General features: G+C 41.2%; 1 protein-coding gene across 5 annotated transcripts in view; it reads left to right on the plus strand.

Moving 5' to 3' along the window:
- SHROOM2 (shroom family member 2) overlaps positions 1–13,956 on the plus strand; it is a 131,511-nt gene that overhangs the window by 41,864 nt on the left and 75,691 nt on the right. For all 5 annotated transcript variants that reach the window (XM_049834069.1, XM_049834070.1, XM_049834071.1 and 2 more), the window contains exon 2: positions 11,876–12,027. In XM_049834069.1, the coding sequence (XP_049690026.1) occupies positions 11,876–12,027 (152 nt within the window). The remainder of the gene's footprint in view (positions 1–11,875; positions 12,028–13,956) is intronic.

Consider the following 13,956-nt stretch of genomic DNA (forward strand, 5'->3'; position numbering starts at 1 on the left):
AATATTGGAATTGTTGAGGAAGATGGTGGCAAAGGAAGGCTTCAGTCTGTAATTTGGGTGCTTTGTGAGCCTGAATATCAATTCTGAACAGGGAGCAAAAGTTAATGTAAAGAACAAAGTCTGTTGTCAAATTTTAAACCCCTCAAATTTTAGAAGGAGCCTGACCCTTCCGAAGGTTTTTATTTTTGTTTTCTTTGCAGAGAAATGGGTAAGGGAGTGAACAAATAAGACACATTTTTAAAATTCAGCACTTTAGAGAGACTTTTTTTTTCTTTAAAGTTGAGTAACAATGCAAAGGGGAACTCTTGTTGAAGAAATTGCTATTGGTTCTTGCAAGAGCCGGTCATTCTCTTCTCATTAATGCTTATGTCTGTTAGATTGTTGCTTAGACATGTGATGTTATGTTCTGCTCACTCCACTGCATAGCAGTGGGTTTCTAAATGAATACTTCAGCAGTAACTATTAAAAATTACTTTTACTACTTTTGTGATAAAATCAAGTTTTCAGGAGTTGATAAGAATATTCTTACAAGAATTACTAGGGAACGTTATACTTTCTCACTGTCTGAAAAATGAGCATCTGTGCTATGACAAAAATGGAAGGTCCCACATAGCAGGCGTGACTATAGCCCAATGATGGTATGAGTATGTCAAGATAAGTATTCTGTTAAAAATGGGCTGTTTGAGAGAAAGTATTTAAAATGGAAACCTAATACTGTTTGTAAAATTCCTGTGGCTTTTGGCAGACCCATTACAGTGCTTTTTGAAACTTAACAGGCAATGAAGCAGTTTTTTCTGTTGCTGGGTCTTAATCAGTACTACCTGTGTCTAGAAGTGTTGCTTTTTTCTGGAAACCACAGCAGTCTGTAAATACAGGCATAGGTGCAACTTTACTTTTATGTAAAAGGGTTACATTTAGACTGAGTGACTGAAGGAAATCGGTGAAATCAGTAAGTATTCTGTTGCTGTCTACTAGGTCTTTCAATGTCTTCCTTTGAGGCATGTCAAAGTTCTTCACAAAGTTGACGAAACCGGACTTTTCCTTTGTAATTGATGCATAACTGTACCTACATGACCATACATACATGCCAATATTTTTTTTCCTTTGATTTGTCAGTACATCCTACCTTTTCACTAGTTATGCAGTGGTTTTTACAGGCTGTTGGATTGCATTCAGTATGTTATTGTCAAGGGCACATTGGCAAGCTGTGACGTTATTTTCCTGGGTTGAACAGGAAGGCAGAAAGATAAGCCAACCTCATTGGAAGTGTATGGTAGTTGCAAAGTAAAAAGCTTTGAACCTTATGATCATAAAGATTACTTTGTCAGGTTGTATTTTTCCTCTTGGAAGTCTGTTCCTGTTATCAGTTTGAAAAGATAAAATGTGAGTTGTTTCTATGCATAACCTCTTTTTTAACCATTCTTATCGTTGTTCATAGTAGCTGAAAGTACAAAAATGTAGACCTATAAAAATGCTTAATGTTAACTGCACAGATTACATATATAAACAACCTATATATATATAATAATAATCCATAAGTAAACTTGCACAAGTAAATATGGATAAGCTAACCCCTTCAAACCTCTCTGGTAGGAGGTTTCTTAGAATAAGTAAACTGCATATAGAGAAAGAAGTTCTCTTTTGGCCTTCTGGCTATTTTTTTCGTAGCACAGGTATGTGCTCCTTTCTTATACAGGTTATTTTGCCAGTTTGGAAAAAAGATAGGAAGGTGTGTTTAAGAACAGTGTGAGCTATCCATGAGTTCAGATGGGTTCCCTTGGGTTGGATGCTGTTAGCTTCTGTGAAATGCAAAAACAAACTCTTGGCTAAAAGTAAATGGGAGTTATTTCTCAGTAATTCTTGTAAGACATGTCCAGCTTGTCTGGACAAATGCTATACTAAATAACCGCAGTAGGAGGGTGTCTAGATGTTGATGAGGTGCTAGAAAAAAATCAAAACTTGAGCTCTGCTTTGCAAACGTTAACGTTGGTGTGAGGGAGGAGGGGGACTGGGGTTCTCCAGGTTGCGGATCAGCACCAACAGCAGGCTTCTTCCTCCGCCCCTGCTTCCAGAATCTTTTCCACTCTTGTCTTGGCCTTATTCTTACTCCAGGTAAGGGTCCATTTTTGCTTTGCTCTTGCCTGGGTGCCAGCCTGAGGTGATCAGGACTGTAACGGCTGGGAACCTTCCCTGCCGGACTTGGGCTGCCCTGGAGGGGCTCTTGCATAGGAAGATCTCCAAAGACTACAATTCGTACCTGTTTAGTTGCTCTGTGGAGGTGGGATATACGCAGGCCTGCTGGTGTGAGTTATGCGGCCTGAAAAGGCCTGGATCTGCTTCTAAGTGCTATTGTGGTAAATCTCACTGAGTTGGAAAAAGCAAATTTTATTTAGAAGCTGTAAAATGTGTTTAGCAAAGCTTGCGTACTAATAGCAAAAAAACCATCCCTGACGCTAAGCAGCCCCACCTTCCTTTTCCTGATACATTAGCTCTGTGCTTTCAAAGTATCAAGGTGGTTTTTAGTTTAATTTTTTTTTAATTCTAGTACAAGTGTTTGGCAGTGATGAAATATTTCCAACTTCTATTGCTGAAACAATGGAATCACTTTGAAAAAAACTTTAAAAATAAACATCTGTCGTTCAGTTTTTAGAATCTACATGAAATCTCTCTTCCTAACGCTTTTCATCTGGAAATTGTTATCATTAGTTTCTTGGGGCAAAGATTCATTAAATTTTTACTTTAAATACTTTAATTGGTCCTCAATTTGCAGAGCTTGTAATGGCCCTGTGATTTAAATAGATTAAGATGTAATAACAGCGTCCTCTTAGAAATAGTAACAGGTGATTTGTAATCAGAAAAGTCTTCTCACAGGCAAATGGTAGGTATTGTTTTGAATGTAGGTTGGAATAAAGTATTAATCAGTTTATGTATACGTATTAATTTTTAACAAGGGAAATGGTGAGTGCTCTACCATACTCTTTAAACACTTCTGGTTTGAGGAACTCTGAAGTTAGGTTTCAGCCTGGAGTCAGTTTTTACAGCTGCAATAAATCCCCCACAAAAATGGCCTGTTCTAGTGGAAGTGACAGCAAGCCCTTAATCAAAACAGTGGAGCGGACACAATTATAAAAATTGAATAAATACTTAAAGAACTGTACCAAGTGACAGCTTTTCAAAATATGGTGCTTTCTTTAAAACAAGACCCAAAAAGATTGCTGGGCAAATATCCAAATGTTTAAATACAGCAAATAAAGAGCAATTGGAAAGGGCCGTGATAGACTGTGTCCTATTACTGAACTCTACCCTTTAAAAAAATGTTTCCAAATTGATTTTTAAGAACCACCTTTTAACAGAAGGCAGCGCTCCTGCCAGCCTGACCGTTTTGTGATGGTGACCCTGAGCCATTGCCGTCAGGTCTAGGGAAGAAAGAAACTGCTGTTAGGGAAATCCATTGCCCTGGAATAAATGCTCCTAAAATTTAGTGCTGTTTGCTGTGGTGTTTAAACATAATCTGGGGAAGAGCAAGTATGGGCAATGGCTGGTGGGGTGTGAAACGATGATACCAGGCAGGAGGGAAGTTCTGGCTTCTCTGTTAAGGTAGAGTGTCACCAAATGCAGCAGACACTTACCTGATCAAAGTGCAGCAATTGCCAAGTTAATAGTATTGCATAGTATTGTGTAGGCCCAGATTTTGCAAGTTGGTAGCACATCCATCGTTAAGCTTTCTTTATTTTTTTTTTATTTTTTTTTTCCTGTATGATGTTCCTTAAAGTTTGCATTGCGTGGTTAATGCTGGTTGTTGGACCCGCAGTCTGTGGGGAGAGGTGGTTCGGGGTTACGGGTACCCTCCAGTGACTTGAAGGTTTGTGTGGAATTCCTTGCGTTGCTGCAGACATCCTGCATCGTTTTGGGCCTTGTTTTCCTATATGCTTCTGAGCCCGTCTGTAAAAGAGGGCTAGAGTTAGTTCCCTGCCAGGTGTCCTTCGAGCAGTCTCTTTAATGTCCAAGTACTAAATCACAAGTGGGAGAGAAAGGATGTGAAAGAATGTAAAATCAAATGCGTTAGCCTTGCCCAGCTTCTAGCGCATGCATGCCTGTGCGAGATGCCTGCTGTATACACACCCATTCTCTGTACCAGTCTGGTCCTGTTGCAGTTTGCACCCGTTTTATCCTGCCTCAGTCTGACCCGTGAATCTTGCTGGTGAATGCAGCCCTTGCCGCTCAAGACCGCATTTACAGAACATGTAGCTGGACTTAGGTCAGTTCTGTTACTTTCATGTTGATTCCTGAAAGTTACACAAATGGCAGGCTTGAACTGTAAACCTATTTCTCCTTTGTTTAACTCTGTGCAAATCAAAATAATTAACACTTCCTACGTTTAACTTGTTCTGAAGATCTCATACAAAGATCGTTAGGTTTTTGAAAAAAATCCGTATTAGATGCTCATAAGATAAACAACCACAGAATCATTTCTTGGCTGTACGACAAGTGAATTATGATAAAATAGTTTATCATGGCCTATAGCAGAATGCTGATAAATGGTGCTGTTTTTTCCTGTGTTTGTCCCTGGGTTTGGGTTTCCATCCCGTCTCCCACCCTGTCCAAAGAGAGCATGGACAAGAAACTGTCGTCATTGTAAACAAAACTAGATCTTGTGTGACATGGCATTTCCCCAACCTGTCTCCTGCTTGTTTATACAGGTGCCTATAGAGGAATGTGGGTATTTTAAGTAAAGCGTCAGATCTGATAAACACAGAAGTGAAGGGGTCACATTCTAGAAGTGGTGCTTACCATCAACACTGCAGCATTTTAAAGCTGCAAATACAGGCCATTATTTTCTCTTTTGTGTGTATTGCCAACAGTGGAAATAAACTTGTAAGTGTCCTTTGAATGTGTTTGTGTATCTAGCTGTTAGACTTTTCTCCATGGCTCAGCTCTTCCCCCATTTCAAGACACTCTCTCCTTCTCACAGGAAGAATTTCACATACCAGTTACGTGTGTTGTTTTTTCAATCACTTTTTTTTTTATTATCTACATCTTGTACTGGTGTCTCTTCCTGTTTTGTGGATATGGTATTTTATAAGCAAAAATAAATTTTGGAAGATATGACAATTAATGTAGATACCGTTATGATGGCAGAAGTCTGCAGTTCCAATCCTCCCTGATGCAGGGATCCCAAAGTTTGCCTTTGCTCTTGGTTATAGGGAGGTCATCAGGGACAGCAGGGTGAGAGTTCGATGCTGTCCAAGGAGAGGCTTTTTGTCAACAAACATCCTTTTCATCTCCTTTTGAAAACACTTTTTTTGGTATCAATATCAACATCCCTGCTAAGGATAGGAAGTCATGGTGTTTACTGTTGTTAATTCAGCATAGTAAGAGGGTATGATTTTTTTTTTTTTAATACGTATTGAAAGCATGGTTTGAGGGCGTTTCTAGAACTCTTTACTCATCCAACATAGGCAGTGTAACTATACCTGTTTTTTGAAGGCTTATGTCCATTATTTATAAGAAAATAAGGTGTTGATTGGGGTTTTTTTGTGTGTCTTTTGTTTCCTGCTATTGCTATAAAAATTTTAAGATGTATACTTTATGGGCATTCAGTTCCTGCAGGTACTCCAGACTGAGCAGAGGGGTTGTTCGGTTTACATCCAGTCGCATCTGCCTGCTGACAGTGACTGAGGGAGATCTCTTCTTGTTGACTCTTCGCTGGGTAAAAAACTGGCTGAGTGGCTCAGCATGGAGAGTTGTGGTGAGCAGAGTTTAATCCAGTTGGTGGCTGGTCACAAGTGGTGTTCCCCAGGGCTCAGTTTTGGGGCCAGTGCTCTTTATCAATGATCTGGACAAGGGGATCGAGTGCACCCTCAGTGCAGATGACACCAAGTTGGGCTGGAGTGTTGATCTGCTGGAGGGCAGGAAGGCTCTACAGAGGGGTCTGGACAGGCTGGATCGATGGGCCGAGGCCAATTGTGTGAGGTTCAACAAGGCCAAGTGCCGGGTCCTGCACTTGGGTCACAACAACCCCACGCAGCGCTACAGGCTGGGGGAAGGGGGGCTGGAAAGCTGCCTGATGGAAAAGGACCTGGGGGTGCTGGTCTCTTCTATCTACCTCTACAACTACCTGAAAGAGGTTGTAGTGAGGTGGGTGCTGGTCTCTTCTATCAAGTAATTAGGGATAGGACGAGAGGAAATGGCCTCAAGTTGTGCCAGAGGAGGTTTAGATTGGTTATCAGGAAAAATTTCTTCATGGAAACAGTTGTCAGGCATTGGAACAGGCTGCACAGGAAAGTGGTTGAGTCACCATCCCCGGAGGTATTTAAAAGACACTGTAGATGTGGCGCTTAGGGACATGGTTTAGTGGTGGACTTGGCAGTGCTAGGTTAACAGTTGGACTCGATGATCTTAAAGGTCTTTTCCAACCTAAACGATTCTATGATTCTATGACTGTCTTGAAAGACTTCGTCTTAAAACCTCCCTCTGTATTTTCAAGGCTTTATTTTCAGCTATTGGCCTAGTTTTTCTGGGCACCTGAAATTCAGAAAAAAATGGATGCTAGTTAGATAAATAATGTGGGCTTAAATCTTAAAACTTGGGCTTAAATCCTGAACACAGCATAGCGTAGCTGATTCTGTAGATGGGTGAGTAAAATACATTAATGTTTGAGGTGTGAAAAATAGTTGCGAAATTTTCAAGTGTATTTGCTAGTTCTAAAATGTTCATGTGTTTTGGTTGGGATTTACACTTCTAGAGAAGGTCTGATGAGATGGAAAGTTTCTCAATGGGTAGATAAAAAAAAAAATAAATTGTAAGACTAGTAAGCAGAAAAACAGAAAACCTGAAGGAGAAGCTGGAATGGCACTGTCTCAAGTTTGAGCAGAGGAGGCAGTTTAGTAGGGCAATATTTTTTAAGAGGTCTTTTCCTCGTGGATTTTTTTTTTTTGCAGCATTTCTTTAGATGTACGCAAAGCCCAATGCTTTTGTTTAGTCATTATGACTAAAGGACTTCTGGTGTAAGTGAAGACATTGTATTTTTCCTGTCTAGCTAACTTTCTCATTTCCACTTAAAAGTGCATTTTCAAGTGGAATTGCATTCATACAGCCGTTCAGGGATCTGACTACGAAAGGTTTATGTTTAAATTTGTTCAGCTCAAGGAGACTTCTACTGTGAATGGATATGTACTTTTTATTTTCCCTAGCTGCAGCTGATCTGGAGACAACATATTAAAGAAAGCCACTTCTATTTTTCACTAAGACAGTTTCAGCTTTGTGCTCAGGTTTTGGTTTTTAAAAATTTTTTTTGAGGGTTTTTGATTAATGTTGTTTTGGACAGCCAGAGTCTCTTTGGAAAGCTTGCACTGTGTGGAATGTGTAGTCTCCCTGCTGAAATGAAAACTCAGAGGGGGTAACTGAATACTCCCTGCCGTCAGTGCATTGCCAGCCTGAAGAAAAAACAAACATGCTTGCTGAGAACAATGAACATTCCTTGAAACCCTAGGATACAGATTTTTGCCCCCTTTTTTTTCTTTCTTTTTTTTAAAAAAGACAAAAAAAGACCCTGTTGAGGTCTTCAGGCCCAGGTGGCAGGGCCCAGGGCCTTCTCACTCTCCTTGTCATTAGGTTCATGCCTTGCTCAGGGCATAAGGATTGGCATCCACATGTTGGAGTTTAAAAATGTGTCCTCTTACAAGATTTTTTTTTCTCCACTCCCCCCTCCCCCCCCCCATTTGACCTTCTCCCTACAGTTCTAGTGATTGAACTCAGACTTCCATTAATGTTTTTGCGCTGCTTTTCTAATCTGCTGGGGTTCACACCTCAAAATGCAGTTTATTTAGTAGTAACCAAAAAATGCATCTGAACACTTGAAAGACTTGGAATTGCCTGTTAGGAGGCTTGAGATACATGAGTCCCAGGCTGCCTGTTCTTTTGTTCAGCTCTGCCGGACTTTAGGGTCCCTCGTATGGCAGCCACTCTGTACCTGACATCCCTGAACTGAAATCTTTCCTTGCATATAAGCAATTTCCACTGCTACACCCTTGTTTTCAACTTTACTGAATATTTGCAGTGATAATTAGGTATTCTAGTAAATTCTTGATGTTCAGAAGATATGAAAGAAGGTCAGAGGGCAGGTCATAGCTTAAGAACGAGACGTATGGGGATACAGAAACTTGCTCTGTCTTTAATTATCTGTGGCTTTATTAAGATAAGTTCTGGAAATAAATTTGCTTGATTAGTATTAATAATGAGCTTTTTAGAATGGGATATAAGACTAAGCATTTTTCATTGCATTCTTTTTGGCTTAGATTTACAGGTCTGAAGATTTTTAAGAACATTTATCCTGAACTTATATAAAGAGAGCTTTTATGTGCCTGCAGTGAGACTGCTGTGGTGTATGAGATCATCCTAATGTACTTTCATCAAGAGATATTGCTTTTTTTATTAGGTTATTTAACTTATACTGTTGTTGCTGGAGTGTTCCTAAAACCTGTACTGTGAGCTTCAGAATTCATGAAGTTGGGTTTCCTCTGAATTTATCTCATTGTTGATTGACTTTGATGCCTCAGAAGATGGCAGTTCTTTATGACCATTCCTGCAGTTGGGGCAATTACAAGGAATTATTCTTTGTAGGTTCACTGGCATTTAATAATGTGGGACTGGGAGATACTGTAGTCAACGCAAAATATAATGAAGACATAAATGAAAGTCTTTGCTTTGAAGACAAAATGTCAAATCTACAAGAAGAGGTGGGATTCGGATTGTGAGTAAGTGAGGGAGGAATAAAATTAAATGCGCACATCATGAGCCCAAGCAACTCAGAACTTGGAGGCTGTGTTGACAGCAAAAGACATGGGAAGAAACTGAGAAAGCTGAGGGCCTGAATTGCAAAGTGTTCAACACCTACAGCTATATTTAGACTCATGGAAGCATAGAATCATTTAGGTTGGAAAAGACCTTTAAGATCATCGAGTCCAACTGTTAACCTAGCACTGCCAAGTCCACCACTAAACCATGTCCCTAAGCGCCACATCTACAGTGTCTTTTAAATACCTCCGGGGATGGTGACTCAACCACTTTCCTGGGCAGCCTGTTCCAATGCTTGACAACCATTCCCATGAAGAAATTTTTCCTGATATCCAATCTAGACACCACCCCCCCACCACCCCCCAGCACAACTTGAGGCCATTTCCTCTCGTCCTATCTCTGGCCACCTGACAGAAGAAACCAGCACCCACCTCACTACAACCCCCCTTCAGGCAGTTGTATACAGAGAGCGATCAGGTCTCCCCTCAGCCTCCATTTCTCCAGACCAAACAGCCCCAGTTCCCTCAGCCGCTCCTCATCAGACTTGTGCTCCAGGCCCCTCACCAGCTCGGTTGCCCTTCTCTGGACACGCTCCAGCACCTCCATGTCTTTCCTGCAGTGAGGGGCCCAAAACTGAACACAGGACTCGAGGTGCGGCCTCACCAGTGCCCAAGTACAGGGGGACGGTCACCTCCCTGCTCCTGCTGGCCACAACATTTCTGATACAGGCCAGGATGCCGTTGGCCTTCTTGGCCACCCGGGCACACTGCTGGCTCGTATTCAGCCGGCTGTCGACCAGCACCCCCAGGTCTTTTTCTGCCAGGCAGCTTTCCAGCCCCCCTTCCCCCAGCCTGTAGCGCTGCGTGGGGTTGCTGTGACCCAAGTACAGGACCCGGCACTTGGCCTTGTTGAACCTCATACAGTTGGCCTCGGCCCATCAATCCAGCCTGTCCAGACCCCTCTGTAGAGCCTTCCTGCCCTCGAGCAGATCAACACTCCAGCCCAATGTGGTGTCTGCAAAGCTACTGAGTGTGCGCTTGATCCCCTTGTCCAGATCATTGATGAAGATATGTCGTGTTTTAACTCCAGCTGCCATGACACAGCTACTTGCTCACTCTCCCCCCGCAGTGGGTGGGGGAGAGAATTGAAAGAAGGTAAAACTTGTGCTTTGAGATAAAGACAGTTTAATATGACAGAAAGGAAGAAAATAATGATAATAATAATAGTAGTAATAATAATAATAATAGAAATAGAATATACAAGTGATGCAGAATGCAGTTGCTCACCACTCGCTGACCAATGCCCAGTTAGTTTCTGAGCAGTGATCCACCCCACCCTGCATGAGAATATTTATTCTCATACTAAATCCAAAACATAACACTGTACCAGCTACTAGGAAGAAAATTAACTCTATCCCAGCCAAAACCAGGACAGGAGAATGCTGTGGGAAGCAGTGTCAAAAGCTTTACTGAAGTCCAGGTAAATAACATCCACAGCCTTTCCCTCATCTGCTAAGCGGGTCGTCCTGTCATAGAAGGAGATCAGGTTGGTCAAGCAGGACCTGCCTTCATAAACCCATACTGACTGGGCCTGATCCCCTGGTTGTCCTGTACGTGCCGTGTGATGGCTCTCAGGATGACCTGCTCCATAACCTTCCCCGGCACCAAGGTCAGGCTGACAGGTCTCTAGTTCCCCAGATCCTCCTTCCAGCCCTTCTTGTAGTCGAGCGTTACATTTGCTAACCTCCAGTCAACTGGGACCTCCCCGGGTAGCCAGGAGTGCTGATAAATGATGGAAAGTAGCTTTGTGAGCACTTCTGCCAGATCCCTCGGTACCCTTGGGTGGATCCCATCTGGTCCCACAGACCTGTGTGTCTAAGTGGTGTAGCTGGTCACTAACCGTTTCCCCTTGGATTATGGGGGCTTCGTTCTGCTCCCCATCCCTGTCTTCCAGCTCAGGGGGCTGGGTACCCTGAGAACAATCAGTCTTACTACTAAAGACTGAGGCAAAGAAGGCATTAAGTACCTCAACCTTTTTCCTCATCCTTTGTCACTGTGTTTCCCCCTGCATCCAGTAAAGGATGGAGACTCTCCTTAGCCCTCCTTTTGTTGTTAATGTATTAATAGAAACATTTTTAGCTGTCTTTTTATGGCAGTAGCCAGTTTAAGTTCTAGTTGGGCTTTGGCCTTTCTAATTTTCTACCTGCATAACCTGATTTGAAATCAGTTCAAACTGTTGGTACTTGCTAGTCTGGCTGATCAAGGTTTTGAGATTTGTTTTAAATTTGAAAATGAGTAACTCATAATGTGTTTTTTTTTCTTCCTTCATTGGGGTGGGAATTGCCAAAACCTGACTCTTTAATTTATCTTGTGTGTGTTTCGCCACATGTTATGAATAGTTGTGTAAAAATTCAATGCATGTGAGAGATGCCTGTGGCAGCAAAACAATCTTCCAGTGAATTTCCCTTAGTGTTGCTGTGTTCTTCAGTAGTGTGACGTGTTGTTTTTCTTCCTTGGATCTCAGACCATGATCTCTTCTTCCAGCCAGAGCTGTTAGCTGTATGGATTGTAAATTGTCAGATATTTTCCTAAACGTTATGTGCCTGATGAAAATCACTTTATTTCCTAGACCTGCTTATAAAGCAGTATTTGGGGGTTTCATTGCATGCCAGATTTTTGGAGTTGACTGTGTGGTTAATGTTATTGACTGTGTGGTTAATGTTTCTGTTAACCTTCTGTAGAGAACCAGATTTTAAGATGCCTGCCCAAAACTCTATTTGCAAGTAGGATTACCTGTACATTATTGAATGGAGCTCAAGATTACTGATGCTTTTGACTCCTAAATTTCTATGAAGCTTTCTAGTTTTCTCTGAGGTTTCCCCCCTTCCTTTTCTTTCCTATTCTAATTGTGTATCATTGCTCTTTCTTTGTAGCATTTTTGAATTTTTTTTAAATTACTTTAAGCACTTAATTATTGTATTAATTATTATATGAAGCCAATATTGAAAGCTCATTAACTTATTGTAAAGGTGGCACTACGCAACCTCAATAATTCAACCGTTTCATATGCTTTTCTTCAGATTGAAGATGGGAGCAAAGCTGCAGCTGTGGACAAGTTACTGGCTGGGGATGAAATTGTTGGCATCAACGACGTGGGCCTGTCCGGCTTCCGACAAGAAGCAATCTGTCTGGTGAAAGGTTCACACAAGACCCTGAAGCTTGTCGTAAAAAGGTAAGCTTGTGTCGTTCAGCTGGAAAACCAAGTGTATTTCAGGCTATAAGCTACTGGGCAACTAAATTTGCCAAGACTTGGCAAGATAATCTTTTCATTCAGAGTTATTAATGCGCACATTATGCGGTGTTACCTCCTCCTTGAACACAGACTCTTTATGGAAGAAGACGTGGGGAGAGGTTGCCTACTGATCAGAGCAAAAACTGAGGCAGTATGTTCTGTGAATACTGTTGTGATGTGATGAGTCGGGACTCTGTTCTTTCTGTCCTCCTGAAGTGCAGGGCCTGAAGCAGGCTGTCCAGCCAGCCCTGCTTCCCCGCCTTTGGTGAGCAGACATGGGCAATGCTTTTTAGTGCATTTGCTGTGCAGGCCAGTTGGGCTGTGAGGAATGGGTTACATGGGAAGCTTTTGGAAAAGCTTTTTCCCACTTTTTGAGGATATTTGAGGTCTCAAGCATTTCTGATGTGGTTTGGGTAAAGAGTACTTTCAGTTAGTTATTAGCGAAGGGGAAAAACTGAAATGGTTTATCAAAACAGAACACGTTTTCTGCATGGAAACTTCTTGTTTCGTCATTTTGACTTACAACTTTTAAGTACACACTTTTTTTTGCTAACTTGAATTAAAAGTAAATTTCATAAAATAATTTTGACAAAAGTGAACAGCTGTTAAAGTACGTTAAATCTTGTAACTTCTGAAGAAAAGTCAAACCAGGAAATTTGAACAACAAAATCTTTCTCATAGATTTCCTACTCTGATAAATCAGTATTTTCTAATGAATTACTTTTATCAAATTATACCAACCAGTCTTTCATGTGAGAATTTTGGGTGTGTCTGTTAGAATAAAAAAAAGAATTTTGTTGCAACACAGAAAGGGTGAGAATTGGGGTTTGACAGGTATGATGATCCAGTCTATAAATAAAAGCATAGTTTGAGGCTGTCTTAAATGAGGACTGTCTTTTGTGAAATAGCACTGTTAGGTAAGAGGTACGAAAGCATGCTTTTCACCTTTTGGTTTAAGAAGGTTTTTTTGACAGAAAGAATTATGGGAACCTGAATCTCTTCCACAGGTGATAGTTTTTATCCTCACCAATAGCTACTTCTGGAAACTCTTCCAAAATTTTTGTAGCACTAAAGCTAATAAATGCAAAATAAAATGGGTTCACAACTATTATAAATCATGTTGATATTCAGCTGTTTCAACTTGCACTGGCTATTCCAGTAAAAGCACTTTTGTTAGCAGTGGTTACATCAGCTGTTTCTGTCACAGAAAGGGAGAGCTTCAGGGTTGAGAAGTTTTATAGACATTGAAGAATCTGCCAAGACAGCAAGTCTTAATTACTACAAAAAGCTTTAGACCAAGTGGAAAGATTCTCTCTTTCCTGGTGCTTTTCAGTTTTATGACAGTAACTTGCTCAGAATCTGTGAATTCTGATCTATCTTTGGAAATGGCAGAATGTTTGATGCTGAAATAACCCTCCTAAGAGACACAGCTATGCCATTCTTGTCATTCACAAGTTCTTCACTTCACACATGTGATTTTGGAGAACCTTCACACAGCTAATCAAGCACTGATTTGCTGCTGGGGATTTGCGGCTGTTCTCTGCAGGCAACAGAGCCCCATTGCTATGCATGCCTGTGTGCAGTTTGGTGCAAAGCTGATGGATTTTCATCAGTCCTTTCTCATCCCTCCTTTTTTGACTCCCCTAGCACATGTGCAATGGGCAAAAGCAACCTAGCTGTTGTAGCCAAGAGGCTGAAATAGCAGCTGTTTTCCCTAACAATATTTTTGTCTTAAGTTCATGAAGACTTCCATAGCTCCCCAAAGAGGCAAGAGCCTTTTGGGTCATTGACAAGCCTGCATAATATTAGATAAAATTTCATAAAACTTACTGAATGAAATTAGCTAGGGCTTTTGTCTGTGGTTTTTCA

The sequence above is a fragment of the Accipiter gentilis genome, chromosome 31 (genome assembly GCF_929443795.1).
Source record: "Accipiter gentilis chromosome 31, bAccGen1.1, whole genome shotgun sequence".
Lineage (NCBI taxonomy): Eukaryota > Metazoa > Chordata > Aves > Accipitriformes > Accipitridae > Astur > Astur gentilis.